Source organism: Cervus elaphus, chromosome 9 (genome assembly GCF_910594005.1).
Source record: "Cervus elaphus chromosome 9, mCerEla1.1, whole genome shotgun sequence".
Classification (NCBI taxonomy): domain Eukaryota; kingdom Metazoa; phylum Chordata; class Mammalia; order Artiodactyla; family Cervidae; genus Cervus; species Cervus elaphus.
The window spans coordinates 56482668-56502377 of NC_057823.1; the positions used below are offsets into that span (position 1 = coordinate 56482668).

At 36.6% G+C, this 19710-nt stretch overlaps 1 protein-coding gene across 2 annotated transcripts; it reads right to left on the reverse strand.

The window, feature by feature from the left end:
- Positions 1 to 642: 642 nt before the first annotated feature.
- On the reverse strand, positions 643 to 19348 carry YIPF5 (Yip1 domain family member 5). Of its 2 annotated transcripts, none has more exons than XM_043913129.1 (6): positions 18968 to 19111; positions 18549 to 18668; positions 8298 to 8470; positions 7325 to 7470; positions 5442 to 5623; positions 643 to 4140 (listed from the first exon to the last, which is right to left on the reverse strand). In XM_043913129.1, exons 2-6 carry the CDS (start codon positions 18656 to 18658, stop codon positions 3978 to 3980), a joined length of 774 nt encoding a protein of 257 aa, XP_043769064.1. In that variant the 5' UTR covers positions 18659 to 18668; positions 18968 to 19111; the 3' UTR covers positions 643 to 3977. The 2 variants fall into 2 exon arrangements, with proteins under 2 accessions (XP_043769064.1, XP_043769063.1); XM_043913128.1 differs by lacking the exon at positions 18968 to 19111 and adding an exon at positions 19193 to 19348 and having other exon boundaries at positions 3163 to 4140.
- Between the last annotated feature and the right edge of the window lie 362 nt (positions 19349 to 19710).

Consider the following 19710-nt stretch of genomic DNA (forward strand, 5'->3'; position numbering starts at 1 on the left):
TAATTAATCTACAAGCAATCAGCAGATTTAGTAGCAGTTACGGAAGAACAAATTATATATGCAAAGTATGCCTAATTAATAATTAAACTCACAAAAAAATGTAACATCCGATTTTTAGAACCTAATGTGCTCAAGAAAGTAATTATGCTTTTAAATTAGGAGAACAGCTTTGTGATTAATTAGTTTTCATTTGAGTATGTAATCATTTTAATTTATTTGCATAAACACGGGACACTGTGCTCCATCAGCAGGTAATGTTCTTTATTAACTAGACTAGGAACTTAATGGACGAGAAGAAATATTCCTATCTGTGACGCAAAAATCAGAACTACACATCGTCTTGATTTCATTCTTCAGGTTTTAAGGTCCCCACTCTGAGATAACAATACAATAATAATATAAAACACTTGGCAAAGTAATCTGTCAATCTCTAGAAATCAATAATTTAATATCTAATGCTTCATTTTTTACCTATTTCCCAATTACAAAAAGAGTATTCATGAACAAGTACCTTATTGAAATTCAAGTAATAATAATGTATTAAAATTCAGACTTCAATAATTTGGATGGTGGCCAAAGTAGAGTTGATTAAAAGTCAATTATTTCTTCATTGGTGGTGTAAAGTAATAAGAGCCTACATTGTGGAGAAAGTGGTGAGGACAGGCTTTATTTAAGATGTTTGAAAGGAAACACTATATGCTTGACAAGTGAATGACAGATCATACTTATCTATTCATTAAAGTATAGGAACCAATTTTTCCTTATGGTATTTCCAATCAACCTTGATATCTTCTTATTGCCACTCTTTTTCCCAAACCCTAAATACATCCTAAAAAGAAAAAAAGAAACTCATTATTAATTACTATATTTGAAAAGGTACTTATGTTTTTGCCTTGATACTAAATGTTTCATTCTTAAAGTTATTTTGAAATAAGCATATTATTAGATACAAATTGCTTGAGAAATAACTTTAAGCTTTTTTCCCAAATAAATTAAGATTTTTAATAAGTGAGTTCGTTTGGTGACCAGTAATTGGAATCTGACACTACAAAATGAATCAGTGGATACTTGGCAGGATAATTTCATTTGGGGCCACGATTTGGGGAGGAAGTTTGCTCTAGGTAAAGTTTTGAAGGAAGGCCCAATGCTATTCTATTCATGCTATGATCTGTGTACTGAGTTTTTGGAAAACCGTTGGCCCTACTTTATGAAAGGCCAAGCACTGTGTCACTTATATATTTTTCCTCCCACAGGGCAAGTTAAGCAAATTGTCTGAGTCATTACATTAGACCTGCTCTATATGAAAACAGGCAGATCTCAAAATGTTATCATGATGCCCATAATTCTTCATGATTGCATAAGAATATCCTGTAAGATAACATTATAGAGATAACAGTCCTTAGTTTTGAGAATATTTAGTATATTTTATAAGTATATTTTGATATACTTAGTATATCTGAGTTGAGCAATGCCTATTAGAGTTGTAAAATGCCATATGCATAACACTTAGGTCCTATCCAATGATCAGGTCATCAGATATATTTTAAACAATTCTCTTTGACTGGATGGGCAGCATCTGAGGATAGAGAGTATTTAAAGATTTACAGATTTTTTCATTATCTGCCTAACTATATCTGGTGAAAGAATGCCTATCTCTATAAGCTTTGTTATACAGCTCGTGAAACATCCATTGGTAAATGCAGTATTACAGCAAAGTTGTAAAATACACATTTACACTATATGTAAAATCAACTACACGTCCTTGGCATACACATGCTTGCATAAACGACACACTAGCTTGAGTGAGTGAACCTGCAAACTCCACTCCCAGACAGTTTTACTCAGAGACGGTGAACAGGCAAGCTTTTAGTAATGCTGTGAGCATCTCCAGTATTTAAAGGTACAAGCATGTTTTGGCATAAAATGGGTGTAAAAGCAAACCATATGCTCTTCCTGACACTTAACTGAACCAGTAGAAAAAAGTTACCACATAGTATTCTTGAGACACAGTATATTTGTTTTTTAAGTATGCACAAATATGGCTATATATACTGTATTTTTGATTTGAGTTTTACAAAGGGGAAATTTTGGCTACATATGACTCTTCATGTAAACAAGCATATTTGAGAGCTCAACTCTTAACTTATATCAAAGGCAACTCCACTGTATAGCTGTTTTGACAAAATAGCTAGATATAAAATAGCTTTGCAACTGATTATTTTGGGTTAAATAAAAGCCAGCTAACAACAAAAATCTCTACATCACTGATTTAAGGTAAAGGTTATTTTGTTGGAGGTGGAGGCAAAAAATAAGAAAACAATTTGATTCATTTGGGGAGTCTGGCTGAAGATTAATGGTCTTAAGTTTAACCAACAGTGGAAGATTTTAACACCCAGCACATCATCTGCCCTCTTCATTAGGAATAACTTGATACTAACAGAAGGCACCCATGACATTCATCTTAGGAAGAACTGTTTACATTTATAAAATGAATTGAAAAAGGCAAAAAAAAAAAAAAAAAATACTATCCAAGGACTGTAATAGCAATATTCTAAAACAATTTGGTAAGTTTAAAAACCCAGCCAAAACCTAATTATTAGTGAGTGCACTCCTCCAGAAGATTAAATATTAATGAAGAAAAACAAATTCATAATTCGAGAACAGAAATCATGGTCTTCTTATAAGTAGTATGTTTATATTATTTCAATCTTTTATGGTTGAAAACTAGCTCTAAAAAAGAACTGAGAATATGTCAGCTTGGCATTTCTTTTTAGTCTAACAGTCTCTTCTTAAAAGAAAAGAAAAAGAAAAAAAGCAATACTTCCTCCCAGTATGGCACCTTTCTCATAACTGAGCTTTGTCCAAAATCAGAAGCAGTTTCTCTAGAAAAAGCCAATCAGTACACAAGATACAGTATTTCCTTACAGATTTTTTTAAATGCAAGCATGACATTAATGAAATAAGTTTAATACAAGAAAATAATGTTGTAGCTCAAAACAAACTGCTTTTTGTTCAATCTCACTTTTTTTTTTATTCTGTACTAGATGACCACTATTTCTGAAGCTTAGAATAAATTGGGAATACAAGTCAAAATCAGAGCCTAATTAAATAAAAAGGAACACCGAAAATCTTGGTTTTGCAAAAGTAAACTCAACAACACAATTTAAATTAATTGGGAAAATTTTAATCAGTAAGCATCAAACGCACTTTACATTGGGAACTGCAATACTGAAATTGTGACATTTTAAGTATTTTCCTCAAAAATGGTTAGTGATTTTCTTTTTCCTGGGAAACATGGAAATCCAACTATAACATTAATGTGGCCAGTCTAGGTCACTATGTTTTAGTTAATGCTACTATTTAAATAGATATTCCATTCCATGTCTACAATAAGGTAGACTGTGAACTACCTGTATTGCTGAATTTTAGCCAAAATTCCATAAAATAACTCAGAGGAACGTCAAATTTCTGAAGTGCAAACTCATAAAACTTTACATTGGGATCACTTTTCGGCTTCAATTGCATCTGACTTGACAATACAGGCAAGTTTTCTTTCCTAATTCCTTGTGAAAATATTTCTCCAATAAGTCCTGTGTCTTCTCTACTATGGATTGTTTTTAAGATATCATCTCTGTGGTTAGTTTCCCACAGTTGATAAAAATCTATCAAAAACACCATAATATACAATTAGCAAGGGAAAAAGTTGTTTTTCTAAGGCTGCAGGAACAGGAAAGAAATAGCACTTCTTATTTGTATAAGCACAAACACCTTTTAAATCTAGTCATACCGCATAAATCCAATATAGTATTCAAAAGTTCTACAAAAATGAACAAAAGATATTCACTTCCACTGCTCCAAGAGTCAAACATTAGATCTGCATGAGAGTTGCACTGCAGCCGTTTGCTGGTCCGATTAAAGAGTTCAAAGTCCTTTTCATTACTTGGCCCAATGATGTCCACATCCCAGATAAATTCAGTTCAAAAAACGGAAATTAGGGCGAAGACTCCATATAGCAAAGCACAAGGATATGCGACTAGAAGTTGCTGTCCTTCCATGGCTAATGCAGAAATGAAAATTTTGGAAGCAGAGAAACTACACCATCCAATAATCCCAGCAGTAAGGATGATTCCTACCACTCCTCTGTGACAAAGAGAAATGGGGGCAGAGAGAGAAAGCAGAAGGTGAGGCTAGTTATGTAAGAGCACTACCATAACCAATTCTGAAGAGAAGTGTTTAAAAGTTAAATCACATGTAGACGTCCACAGAAATAACCAAGATCTTTCTTCAAATGCTGATATATCTCAGTTAATTCAATTATTTCATGTGATAAAAAGCTTACTCGTAACATATTTTGCTTTTTAATTTACCACAATTTCTCAACCTTGGCAGCACTGACATTTGGCCTGTGTGTACTGCTGTGAGGGTTGTTCTGTCCATCATTAGGACATTCAGCAGTATCCCCGGCCTCTAGCCATAAAATACCCATTGTACCCCTGCCCCTCCAGAGTTCTGACAACTGAAACTGTCTCCAGACATTGCAAAGTGTCCCCTGGTAGCAAAAGTGCCCCTGGCTGGAAAACACTGTTTTACTAGAAACACTGTCTTTAAAATTCAAATATAAACATATCAATTTTAACAAATGAGAAGAGTGAAGCAGTTTCTACAATGAAAATCTGAAGCATTTTCATCCAAAACAGGGACACTGAGGCCATCACCCTTCCAAACCTCTAGTATCAGTTGATACATACTCTTCTCCTATGCTGTCTTTTCCACTCTAGGTATAACAAAGCTCAGTCTTTCCTCATGTCCAGCACTAGCCAGGAGGGAACTGTAACTACTGAGAGAGGACCTGTGCACTGGCCATGAGGAGCAACTTTATGAGCAGTAATATGTACCTCTCTCTTTAACCCTTACTTAAAGTATTATTTTAAAATAACACAACTTTAAAGCTGTGTACAATGATATCTGAGAACACAGTAGGCTAAAAACAGTCTCTTGACATAAAAAATTCCAGTTTTAGTTAAGAAGCTACTAAACAGAGAATATGCGTTTATTATTCATTCACTTAGCATATGCCTGATATAGTTAAGAAATGAGATATAAAAAAAAAATTCAAAGAGAAGGTAAGTATAATTTTAACAACCTGATCTCCTCCATGCAATATTTAAGTTAACAATCACCTCTGTTCAATTTGTTTATGGACACTGCTAAGTTTACCTAAAACTAGTGAAATTCCTTATCATATGGAAAGCAGAGATGGTATAAATGATTTTTAAATTTATTCTCACTTCCATTATTCACCACTGAAAAGTATGTAACACAGTCTTCATTTATAATAGCCACTGTTTACTGAATCAGTGATTTACCTCAAACTGATAGTGAACTAAATTCTATTACACAGAATGGGTCAATCAACTCCCAAAATAAAGATCAGTACTTACTGCAAAGAAAATATCACTGCGAAGCTGGAAAGCAGGATCATAGGTAGAAGACAATATCCAAGGACACTTGCCACACAACCAAATGAAACACCAGTCATACTCATTAAGTTTAATAAACAAAACATTCCTAGGCATCCAATTGCACTGATCCCATATACGTAGCCAAACTGGATTTTGCCAGCCTATGGGTAACAAAAAGATGACATGTTAGAGGCAAAGAAAGTTACTTTGGGCTTCTTTCACCTAAAATGGTACTTATAGAAGATATTTAATTTGTGAGGATTAAAATCCACAGAGGTATCTATTCTTTATATAGGGAAGTAAAACAGTGAGCAGACTGCCTTTTATATCTTTCTAAAGAAGTTTAAAGTACCCACCTCTCAACACACAGATATTCAGGATTTCATTTTCTAGCTACCATTTGAGTTTGGCATAGAATTCAACTAATAAAGATAAAAACCACTGTAGAATCACCTCAAGTCATAGATTTCTAAAAAGAAATCTGGCTGATTTTAAGCACATAAACTACCAAAACAAGATGGAAAGTCATTCAAATATTTGGATAGTAGCTAATATCACTTGAACACACCCAACTCCACCAAAATTGCCCTGAAGCAACTTATTTTCATTGGCAGATGTAGTCATAATAAGTTTAACAGCAGAAATAATTTCATCATTGACTTTATATGGGTGTTAAAGGAATTAGGAGATAGGAAGCCAGGATAAGCAGGGAGCCAGGGTTCTGTGGGGAGGGGAGAAAAGAAAAGTGATTAACTACTGGGCAAGAGGAATAAAATGGAAGATATTTTCTTCTTTCACTATTTTTCCAAATTGTTGGTTGCTTTATACAGTTCTCTGACAAGCAAAAACTTTAAAAATTTTCTGCTCTTACAAAAGACATCACTAAACAATCTTAAGACAATAAACAATAGCTTAATTGGAGTTAGTACTCTTAGTCATGCTACATGAACATTGTATTTAGGTCATGCTATCACTAAAATCAGTCTGCAGAAAAGCCTTTAAAAAGTTCTGGTTTGTCACACATCTGACATATGAAACTCAATTATAAAAATACCTCTACAAATTACATTAATGGAAAACTCTCTGGGATTTTTGTTAGAATCAATACTTATTTGTAAATATTTGATTAAGAGTGTAGAAGTTTAAAAAGTTTTATTAATAATAATAAAATCTGACACTGGGTACAATACATTAAACTTTTCAAAGTGTTCTCATATAACCTGTCTTAATCTCCAAAACAATCCTGTTAGGTGGGAGGCATTATTTATCAGAGGGAAGTGAAGGGTGAAATCAAGAGCAGATTAGAAGCACTGAGTTCATGCCTAGCTTTTCTGGCTAAAAATACCATCTTTAATTCATTATATTGTTTATCTCTTCTAATTCAGAAGAGGACATAAGATAAAATAAAACAAACATGAAAAATTATATTTACAATTTCTCATTTTCAATATGCTTCAATATTCTGAGAGAGAGGAGAGACAGAGACTAAAACTTGTTGTCTTTTAATTTATTAATTCATTAAATAGTAAAATAATATATAAGAAAGACCAGTACTTACGCAACAAACACTACTCAAGGACGACTTAAAAAAAAAAAAGAAATTCTGATGAGCGACTAAAGCCACATGTTATTTATTAACAATTTTCCCTAATAATTGGACCACTTATTGGAACAAGAAACGATTTCTAAATATACCATATTATCAACAGAGAAGTGATGAATATGTATAAACTTAAACAACTCAATACCTTTTAAGACACATCAAAACTTGATGTAAAAGAAGAGTCTTAATAAAGGCTCTTCATGGAATATTTAAATTCCATTCTTTTATCTCACACTGAGAGTTCCAACTAGAATCTTACCAGTAACAATGTAGCTCCAAAAGCAAGGCAGAAAACCATTGGTCCTGCCAAATCAGTCTCATTCATGATGCTGCCATCTGCTACTTTCAAGGGGTGTAAAACTGTCAGTGTTTTTTGCCAGATGTGGTCAAAATTGATACCCAATTCTAAAGAAAAAGAAAATAAGAAAGTCAATTAGGATTTGTGAGATACTTTCAGTTTACCAGAATTTATGTTGTAACAGGGTGAAAGAAAAAATGAAACAACCACTATCAAAAAAGTGATCTAGCAACATCAGATGATATTATTTTAGTGAGTCCTCAATCAGTCTTTACTGATTACGGTGCTTATTCCACAAATATCAAATCTCTGGTTTGGTGTTAGAAAAAGGTAAGGACATAATGAATCAGACACTCTGAGCTATGACTTTATAGCAAAGAATACACAGACAGCATTCATGGTAAGGGGCTCTACACCCAGGGCTTAGAAACACAGGAGGCCCTGCAAAAACATATACAAAAGTATGCCTTCTATGTATATATGTGCATTTTTCTGAGAAGAGTATGCATAGCTTTCACTGGACTTCCAAAGAGTATCTGATCGTCCCCAAAATTTTTAGAACTATTGCCTTTTGGGTTTGGAGATACAATTTGAAAAACACCATTCACTGATGTTATTAGCTCTATGAGTTTGTTTTCATGCAGAACAGTCAATACCATGCTATTTCCTCTCATTTCTTCCACTGACAGAATTTCATCAATAAAGTAAAGTAAAAGTTACTCTGCTCACATACTGACATACTTTATTATCACTGTATAAAGATCTATTAAAAACCTGGTTCTCTGGCTCAGTGTTGTTCAAAATGAGTCACTTAGTAGAAAACATTTTTCTACAACCTTATTCTTTTAAAGATAAGAGGAACTTCTCCAAACAAAGATTTACTTTCACCATCTGGATACTACAGAGTACTATCAAGAGTTGCAACCAACTGTACCTTCTAATAAAGGTGGTTCATCTTCAAAGTTGTTTCCATAGAATGGCTGAGGTGTAGTTGGAGTATATGCCTGAGTTGGCTGGAAAATCTGCCCGGTGTATGGCTGTTGTGGCTGCATCATGTCTGCAGGGACAAACCGGCCTTGGTGCGAGTAGTCATAGCCAGCATACTGTCTAAAAAGCCAAGTAAGGTTACATGCCTCAGAATTATGTCAACACCCAAATCTGATATCCCTGACAGGCAAGAAATATGTCATGCAATTTCCAGAATATCTACTTTCCCAGTTTTTATAAACAGTGGTAGAAATTAACTACTAAGATCAACTTAATTATCTACAATAAGACAGATGGGTCATGGTGGAGAGTTCTGACAAAATGTGGTCCACTGGAGATGGGAATGGCAAACTACTTCAGTATTCTTGCCTTGAGAACCCCATGAACAGTATGAAAAGGCAAAAAGATACGACAATGAAAGATGAACTCCCCAGGTCGGTAGGTGCCCAACATGCTGCTGGAGACGGGGGGAGAAATAACTCCAGAAAGAATGAAGAGATGAAGCCAAAGCAAAAACAACACAGCTGTGGATGTGACTGGTGACGGAAGCAAGTTCAATGCTGTAAAGAGCAACAGTGCATAGGAACCTGGAATGTTAGGTCCATGAATCAGGGCAAAAAGGAGATGGCAAGAGTGAACGTTGACATTTTAGGAATCAGCAAACTAAAATGGACTGGAATCGGTGAACTTAAATCAGATAACAATTTTATCTACTACTGTGGGCAAGAATCCCCTAGAAGAAATGGAGTAGCCATCATAGTCAGCGGCAGAGTCTGAAATGCAGTACTTGGAGGCAGTCTCAAAAACGACAGAATGATCTGTTTGTTCCCAAGACAAACCATTCAATATTGCAGTAATCCAAGTCTATGCCCAGATCAGTAATGCGGAAGAAGCTGAAGTTGAAAGGCTCTATGAAGACCTACAAGACCTTCTAGAACTAACACCCCCAAAAGATGTCCTTCTCATTATAGGGGACTGGAATGCAAAAGTAGAAAGTCAAGAAACACCTGGAGTAACAGGCAAATTTGGCCTTGGAGTACAGAATGAAGCGGGGCAAAGGCTCATAGAGTTTTGCCAAGAGACTGCATTGATCAAGCAAACGCCCTCTTCCAACAACACAAGAGAAGACTCCACACATGGACATCACCAGATGGTCAACACCAAAATCAGACTGATGAGATTCTTTGCAGCCAAAGATGGAGAAGCTCTATACAATCAGCAAAAACAAGACCAGGAGCTGACTGTGGCTCAGATCATGAACTCCTTATTGCCAAATTCAGACTTAAACTGAAGAATGTACAGAAAACCACTAGACCATTCAGGTATCACCTAAATCAAATCCCTTATGACTATACAGTGGAAGTGAGAAATAGCTTTAAAGGACTAGATTTGATGGACAGAGTGCCTGATGAACTATGGATAGAGGTTTGTGACACTGTACAGGAGACAGGGATCAAGACCATCCCCAAGAAAAAGAAATGCAGAAAAGCAAAATGGCTCTCTGAGGAGGCCTTACAAATAGCTGTGAAAAGAGAAGCAAAAAACAAAGGAGAAAACGAAAGATACACCCATTTGAATGCAGAGTTCCAAAGAATAGCAAAGAAAGATAAAACCTTCTTCAATGATCAGTGCAAAGAGATAGAGGAAAACAATAGAATGCAAAAGACTAGAGATCTCATCAAGAAAATTAGAGATACCAAGGGAACATTTCATGCAAAAATGGGCTCAATAAAGGACTGAAAAGGTATGGACCTAACAGAAGCAGAAGATATTAAGAAGAGGTGGCAAGAATACACAGAAGAACTGTACAAAAAAGATCTTCACAACCCAGATGATCATGATGGTGTGATCACTCACCTAGAGCCAGACATCCTGGAATATGAAGTCAAGTGTGCCTTTGGAAGCATCACTATGAACAAAGCTAGTGGAGGTGATGGAATTCCGGTTGAGCTATTTCAAATCCTGAAAGATGATGCTGTGAAAGTGCTGTACTCAATATGCCAGCAAATTGGGAAAACTCAGCAGTGGCCACAGGACTGGAAAAGGTCAGTTTTCATTCCAGTCCCAAAGAAAGGCAATGCCAAAGAATGCTCAAACTACTGCACAATTGCACTCATCTCACACGCTAGTAAAATAATGCTCAAGATTTTCCAGGCCAGGCTTCAACAATATGTGAACCATGAACTTCCAGATGTTCTAGCTGGATTTAGAAAAGGCAGAGGAACAGAGATCAAATTGCCAACATCTGCTGGATCATCAAAAAATCAAGAGAGTTCCAGAAAAACATCTATTTCTGCTTTATTGACTATTCCAAAGGCTTTGACTGTGTGGATCACAACAAACTGGAAAATTCTGAAAGAGATGGGAATACCAGACCACCTGACCTGCCTCTTGAGAAAACTGTATGCAGGTCAAGAAGCAACAGTTAGAACTGGACATGCAACAACAGACTGGTTCCAAATAGGGAAAGGAGTACGTGAAGGCTGTATATTGTCATCCTGCTTATTTAACTTATTTGTAGAGTACATCATGTGAAATGCTGAGCTGGATGAAGCACAAGCTGGAATCAAGATTGCCAGGAGAAATATCAATAACCTCAGATATGCAGATGACACCACCCTAATGGCAGAAACTGAAGAACTAAAGAGCCACTTGATGAAAGTTAAAAGAGGGGAGTGAAAAGGTGGCTTAAAACTCAACATTCAGAAAACTAAGATCATAGCATTCGGTCCCATCACTTCATGGCAAATAGATGGGGAAACAGTGGAAATAGTGGCAGACTTTATTGTTTTTGGCTCCAAAATCACTGCAGATAGTGACTGCAGCCATGAAATAAAAAGACGCTTACTCCCTGGAAGGAAAGTTGTGACCAACCTAGATAGCATCTTAAAAAGCAGAGACATTACTTTGCCAACAAAGGTCGGTCTGGTCAATGCTATGGTATTTCCAGTGGTCTTGTATGGATGTGAGAGTTGGACTGTGAAGAAAGCTGAGCGCCAAAAACTGATGCTTTTGTCTGTTGTGTTGGAGAAGACTCTTGAGAGTCCCTTGGACTGCAAGGAGATCCAACCGGTCCATCCTAAAGGAGATTAGTCCTGGGTGTTCGTTGGAAGGACTGATGTTCAAGCTGAAACTTCCAATATTGTGGCCACCTGATGGAAAGAACTGACTCACTGGAAAAGACCTTGATGCTAGGAAAGATTGAAGGCGGAGGAGAAGGGGACGACTGAGGATGAGATGGTGGGATGGCATCACCGACTCAATGGACATGAGTTTAGGTAAACTCCGGGAGTTGGTGATAGACAGGGAGGCCTGGTGTGCTGCAGTCCATGGGGTCGCAAGAGTCGGACTCTGAGTGACGAACTGAACTGAAGTTGTATTTTATAGAGAAAATTTCCAGATGATGCCAAAAGTCACTTATGCAGCACAGAAACATTTTACAAAATACTAATCTTTTGAGTATCAAGAGATCAATAAATGAAAATATAAATGGTTTGTTTCCCCCTTTTAGCGAGCATACATAAAGAGAGCTGTGAAATATAATGTTTGCCTAAGACTATGAATAAAAACTTAGGATGAAAGACTTTGTACTGCATGCTATATATTTTGCATTGTAAATCAGCTCTCTCCATTGGGTGTAAAATCACTCTTCTGTATTCTCTGGAATGTTATTTTTTTCAAGTGGATAAATGTCTTTAAGAACAATCATCAATTTCAAACAGTGAAAAATAAGAAGCATTTTCTTGTGAAAGCTTTCTGAATATAACAAAACATAATTAACACACCTTGCATTTGAATAGTTCTTTTAATTTTTTAAAGTAAATGTACACTTATTATGTCCTTTGCTATGTACTGTAACAAATCTTACACTTTAGAAGCAGACTTTGCTATGGCTTTTTTAGTGATGAAAACAACTGAAGAATAGTGAAGCGAACAGAAAAATATCGAAGCAATAGCTTTTAATGATCTGTCTCACCATTTTCTGGAAAAATATGACCTATCAATCAGTGGGACCAATCCAATTACACAGTAAGAAATAAAGAAGTAATTATTTTAAAGGTAAGACACTTTAAAAATGAGAACTGAGATGCCTTAGAGATCTTTTAGTCTCTAAGTCTCTTTAAAAATTTATAGTTGCTTTTTCATAAATATAAAAACCTAATGACCTCATTATTACTTGAGATTTTAAAGTTAAATCTAATTTTTAAATTAACTGAATATCTTGATTAAAAGCAAATCAAAGGTGGAATTCCTTGGTGGTACAGTGGATGGGAGGTTCGCCTGCCAATGCAGAGGATACTGGGTTCGATCCCTGGTCTGGGAAGATTGAATGGGCTGAAGAGCAACTAGGCCCACAGGCCTCAACTACTGAGCCCAAGTGTGCCACAACTCCTGAAGCCCGTGTGCCTAGAGTCTGTATTCTGCAACCAGAGAAGCCACCACAATGAGAAGTCCGTGCACTGCAACAAAGAGTAACCCCTGCTCACTGCAACTAGTGAAAGCCTACCTGCAACAACGAAGAACCAGTGCAACCAAAAATTAATTAATTAATAAAAAAGTAATTAAAATTTCAGCTACACATAGCTCATATTCTCTTGTCTTATGCTAGTCCAACACATGCTTAAAAATACTATTTATTTTTCTGGGTATAAGATATATTGATAGAATGCACTGCAGCAATATTTTAACGGCAAAAACCAAAAACCGTAAAACAATATAAATATATACCTGTAACTACAGTGTGATATGAACATAAATTACTATCCATTGTTAAACAGAATGAGGCAGTTTTGTAGGTACTCAAAAGAAATGATAATCAAAAACATTTAGTGGAGAAGACAAAAAACTAATATTCAGGAACTTCTCTGGTGGTCCAGGAGTTAAGACTCCAGTGCAGGTTCAAAGCTCTCGTCCTCTTCAGGGAACTAAGAGCTCGCATGCCATGCAGTGTGGCCAAAAAACACATAAATAAAAAAAAAATTTAAAACAGGAAAAACAACTAATAAGTGGAATAGTATACATCATATGCACCCACTGTGACTATGCTTTTTAGAATATATATGCACATCTAGGTATATGTGTTTTATATACATATACATTATATACACAATTATATAGGTAAAGGAACCCCAAAACAGGTGAAGTAAGACACTTAGTTTTCAGATTATAATCTTTTGTACCTTTAAAAATCCTATATAGTTATTATTTGTTGAAATCCATTAACTCTAAAATGTTATAGCTACTGAAATATCCCAAAACATGTATAATAACTTTTTGAATAGTACTGTGTAAAGTGTTTAATGTGAATTGCCTCACATTATTCTCACTACTCTAGAAGGTTAACTTTATCATCCTCTTCAATACCAAAATGTGAAAACTGATATTTGGGTTAAAATGATTTGTCTACAGTGGTGAAAGGATTCAAAACCAGACTTTCTAATTCTAGTAGCTAACTCTTAATAACAACTGTAATAAAAATCACCTTCAAATCCTATCTGACATCAACATCTGTTATTTTTTTTTTCCTGTATATGCATTTCCCCAGTCATTTTTGTATGCAAATACTTTGATTACTATTTACTTACTTATTTACACACACACACACACACACACACACACAATCCCCATGGAACTAGCTGGCTGAATTAGGATAACTCACATCTTCTAATTTAGAATACACTATAGTACCATCTCTCTAAGGATGTATCATAAATTCACCTTAGAGTTCATGGAACAAGTAGAAAAGCTCCATATGGAGGTTTGTACAATCTGCATAAACAGACTATATTTTATTCTCTTTCTCCAGGGAGAGAAAGAGAATATAAATGTGTATGCAAGAGAAAAAACAAAAAGAATGACATAAACCCATGTTTCTCAAACTCCTTGATCTTAGAACCCATTATACTCTTAAAATTTGTTATTGAGAACTCCTAAAATTTTTTATGTGGGTAATATCTATCAATAATTTTTCATTTTATAAATTAAAACAGAAATGTTTAAAATACTTATAATATATTAAAGTAAGATTAAATCTATCATGTTACCATAAGCTTTTTTTTAAATGAAAAAGCTATTTTTCAAGACAGCTGAAAATTCTTATATCTGCCTCTATATTCATTCTGTTGTGTGATGTACCATTCAGTTGAAGTATCTGAAGAAAATCTACTGTTGCAGACATGTGGTTGGAAAATAGTGTTTTAATAATCTTTCCAGATTATTAATATTCTCTTTGATACATCAAAGCACAGAGCAAAGTGATAGCTTTTTAAACTTAACTTGCAATGTGGCAATTGGAAAGAATGCTAATGACCTGTCTTGTACTTTGGATCCTTTCTTTACTCAGGCATAATTTTGTAACATCATGCATTGGCCATTTAGAAGATATTAATATGAGTTATGCAGATGTTCCAAATATAGACTCACTTAATATGAAATATATGTATATAAATCATATTTGTTAATATTATCACTGATCTCATCAGAATATAATTACCGGGAAGCTGACAAGTTCACAGTGATGGATACAAGTTTTCCAAAGTGTTTATTTTTGCCTGAAAATGTGAATCTGATTATTGGCCACACATACTGTCAACTGCTTTTCTTGAAGTTAACAGGTCACTTCATTCATTTTGAGAAATTATTCAAGTCTGAATAACCATAGTTTGTCTGTCAGATGTTCTTTCCAAAAAAAGGTTTCCATGAAAAAGTGGCTGATTCAGCTTGTGACTCAAATTGCATAGGTGCTTTTCCTAGAGATAATTATTATACTTTAGTATGAAGTAGAAGTGCTTTAGAACTATTTCCCATTTTGTCACATAGAATATTTTAAAAACGTGTATTGTCAAGGGTCAGGATTTAAAACAATAATTCTTATAGCTTCACCAAGGGCATCTTTAAATGAAATGGCTTCACTCACCCCCAACAAGTATGTGATGAAGAATACAATGATTACTAGAACAATTTGATGCCACTGTCTTGATTCATATTTGGGTACCAGCAGTTCTACCAACCACTGCTTTTACATCAGTTCAAATGTCAACACACCCAAAAAGGTATAAAATGTCTCACTGTGTGTGTGTTAACCACTCAGTCATGTCCAACTCTTTATGACCCCATGGACTGTAGTCCTCCAGACTCCTCTGTCCATGGGGATTCTCCAGGCAAGAATACTGAAATGGGTAGCCATTTCTTTCTCCAGAGGATCTTCCCGACCCAGGGATCGAATCTGGGTCTCCGGCATTACAGACAGATCCTTCACCATCTGAGCCACCACAGAAGAGCAAAATGTCTCACTACTATTACAAAAATAGTTTTGATCTTTCAAAACCTCCTGGGAGGATCTCAAGGACACTCTGAGGTCTGTAGACAACACTTTAGAACCACTGATACAGACCCAAAAATTTCATGTAAGGAAGAGAAATAATGCAAGCAAAAAAAAAAAGAGCTTTAAATGTGGCACTATTATTCCTTCATCAGATGAAAGAGAATGCCATGGAATTTTACACTTTCCCTTTTCTGGCAGGATCTGCTTAGGAAAATTCCTGACTTACTCCTACTGATTTTAAACTAAAACATAATATGGCAGACATGACCTTTACAGACTAAATCAACACTTCTACAGCAGGAAAAGTAGCAGATGAAACCAATGCTCTCATAAGCACTCAGTATCAATAACAAAGACAAAGCCTCTTAACATACTGGGTTGACAACTTAAGCTCATCAAAATCCACAGGCAGTCCATAAAGGTATTATCAGTTAAAGCAAGATGAAAAAATACTAGCTTTCAGTACTTGAAAAAATACATAGTTGGTATTTCTATATATTTCATACCCATATTGATAATACAATGTCTAATAAGACATTCATAAAACTCAGCAGACTGAGATCAAAGGTCCTTTTACTTTTTGGGTTTATTTTTTGTTATATGAACATAAAGTACCCATGGTGGAAACTATGCAAAATGTTAAAGCTGACTTCATATGGCAAATGTAGAACTATGAACTAATAATAACCCAAGTCAAACTTGAAGACAATCCAAGTCAGATTATATCTGAACCTGTATTTTCATCAATAGAGAGAGAAAAGTTAGCTGACCTTTGTTACCTAGTTGACATAACAAACAAAATACTATTTGATAAACTGAGATAAACATAAAAATGTCATTAAGGGGCAGATCCAATTGAAGGCACATACAGAAAAGCTCAATTTTTCTTAAAGTTCAGAAACTCAATTATTACTGCTAACACACTAGTCTTATTTTTCTCAGCAACATCAAAAAATTCATATTCATTAATTGGCAGTAACATTTATGTAAGCACCTGGAATAAACTTCTTTACAAGCACTGAAGCAACGCTTACCAGTACATGATTTTTGTTGAAATGGAACTGTGAGGATAGTTAGCAACAGCATATCTAAAACAACTGCTCTATGGTGAACTGTAGTGAGATGCTAAGTGTACAGAGAAGCTAAGTTACACCTTTAAGAGATGCTAACAAGGACAGAAAGAAAGAAACATAAGAAAGGCAGAGATACATTTCCACTTGAAATCTAAGTGGAATAATCCTGTTGAGTCTAAACAATATCATTTGGTTAAAAATACATCCAGGTCCACATACAGAGATAGGTTTTCCAAAGCCCTATTGCAGCACTCCAGCCATTCTTACATTCATCTGCCCTGTCATACACTGAACAATCACAAAAAAATACATATTTAGGTAAATAAATGAATAGAGATTTCTCAACAGATTTTCTCCAATCCTGACCAATTAACTGATAAAAAGAGATAAATCTTCAATGGTATTACGTACTTGAGAATTTAACAGAAAGAAAAAAAGTGATTCAGAGATAAAGATTATTATCTCCATGCTCACTTCCACTGTTCACTGTGTTAAGTTTTAGGGGAAAAGGCTTTACAATGTACCAAAATAAGCAGATTCCAGGTTTCTTTTGTTTTTGCTTTTGTAAAAAGTATAACCTATACAAGACAAGCCACACTGTGTTAATTTCCACACGACCTAATACTAATGCTTCTCTCAGACTAGATACACAGCCTTTCCATGCCCTCGTCCTGGGACAGTCTCCATGGTTTTTAATTCAGGGTCCATATGCACATCAGTTAACACATGAACTGTCTGGATGTTATACACACATTAATACAGATGTCTGACTGCAAACATGTATTTCTCAGAAACAGGCCCCCAGTTTTCTTCAGATTCTCCAAGGGATCCTGGACCGTCTAAAAACGGTTAAGTAACCCTGGTGTAGGAAACTCCTTCACTAAAAGGGAGGCTGAAAAGATTAATCTTAACGATCTAAGAAACTAAGATGGAGAAGGGAATGGCAACTCACTTCAGTGTCCTTGCCGGGGAGGTCCCATGGACAGAAGTGCTTGGTGGGCTAGTGTCCATGGGGCCATAAAGAGTTGGACATGACTGAGAGAATGAACACACACAAGAAACTAAGAATTTGATGTCCTAGAGGGAACTGGTAAAAATCCCTCCTTTTTAAATTTTTTTCCACAAACACCAGAAACTAGGGGAAAAAAATACATTTTGTTGTTGTTGTTTTTTCAACAGTTCAGGACTGGAAGGTTTTGAGTCTCCGACCCCGCACCCCCTCCTTCAATCGGCAACTGGCAAGTTGCACGTACTGACTGACCAAAAGTTTTGGTGTGAGAAGTAATAAAAGTGATTATCAGTTTATATGATTATATGAAAACCACCCGATGAACCACAGCAGGGAGCTGACACTGTTCAACAGAGTCCCTTAGTGCTTGCAGTTAACAATCGATACACTCTGAAAACTGGACTGATTTAACTACTAACGAAGCCGTCAAAAGATTTTAATTTAATTTTTAACTACTCTTGTGGTCTAAACAGCCTATCTCTAGGTACTTTACGCTCCTACCCATACCCTAAATGATGTTCAAATACTGTACTAGAAAAAGGTTCCTCAACAATCTATTTTTTCCACTCATGGCACATCTGAATATCTTGCAGAAAATACCGAACTCAAAAAGGACAACGTCGTCCGACCCAAACAAGTGTCAAGATCTCTCCGGAGGCAGGAAGATTCTGAAACGTCACATTCCTGATAAGCAATTTGTTCCCACATTCAGTCTTAGGCAGAACCAAACATTCAGGGTACATGCTTTCACTGTAATCTCGACAAAACAAATGGCCAAAGTTGAAATGTTACTTGCTATAGGGTCCTCCACTTCCTCCATAATCGTAGGACTGCTGTGACTGGTCATCGATGCTGTAACTTGTCTGGTAGAAATCCGTGTTTAAATTATCAAAGCCTGACATTGCAAATGATCTGCAACAGAAAAGAAATGGCAAAGATATCTTATGCCCAACGGCCTCCTGAATTCGACCCTGACACTCTACTTAAGCGAATACCTGCAGAAGGCGGCAAATGATTCTTCTAGATATTAGGGTTGCAGCATTTGGAAGGTGGGTCGCGGGGTGGGGTGTGCTAAAGAAATGTCTCTAAGTCAAGGCCCAGGAAGACACCTCCACTTCGAGGGGCTGATAAGCCCTGGGTAGAGGCGGGGACGCGGGAGGAGGGGTTCTGTGGGGTCTAAAATACCAACAACAGCAAAGATGATTCGTCACCTCGGGATAGGGCTTTACAGCTGAAAACACGACAGCCTCTTTGCAAAGTAAGGCCTGGGCCGGCCAGGAAAGCGCATAGTCTCGCAGGATCCGCGTCAGCAAGGCCCGAAAAGGAGGGAGGGTCGGAGAGAAAGGGCCCAGGCGCGGCGCCAAGAGGCGGCCAGGAGCCGCCGTGCCCAGGTGCGGGGAGAAATCGAACATCATCCCACGGAATTGGGCACTCACCAAACGTGGAAGCAGCGGCGGCGGCGGTAGCTCTGGCAGCCCCCTAAATCCCCCAAACTCAGCTAAGGACCCTGTACCGGGCCGGTTGCTACGTGTCAGAAGGGCAAAGAACTACTTCCGGGGCACGCCCGCTCACGCAGGCGTGTTGGCAGACTTTGGGCTCGGGTTGGAGGGCGGGGGGCGGGGTTGGTGGGGCGGTAAACGCGATGTGGAGCATGCGCGGTATCTGCCAAATAACTCCCGCGGCGGATTTACGGGAAGAGGGGAAAGCTCCTGGCAGCTTGGTTAGCGGTGGAGGCAGAAAGGCGCAGGCGCAGCGATTGTTGCTTACTACTTCAGAATGAGAATTGCTTTGTAGACCTAGTGCCTGGGTGAAGGCGTGGAAGCGCCTTTCAACACAGATACACACACTAACCCCAAATGAGACAAACAAAAATAAAGAAATAAAAAGAAACATATTCCCTGCAAACAAAAATAACTAACAAAAAGACATAAACTATAAAAAGAAAAGGAATATA

Coding starts and splice junctions, on each gene's coding strand:
- YIPF5 (XM_043913129.1), bottom strand. CDS start 18,658: ATGTCAGGCTTTGATAATTTAAACACGGATTTCTACCAGACAAGTTAC. Junction 8,471..18,548: donor AGTGGAGGACCCTATAGCAA/GTAACATTTCAA, acceptor TTGGCTTTTTAG/ACAGTATGCTGGCTATGACT. Junction 7,471..8,297: donor TGAACCACCTTTATTAGAAG/GTACAGTTGGTT, acceptor CTTTTTCTTTAG/AATTGGGTATCAATTTTGAC.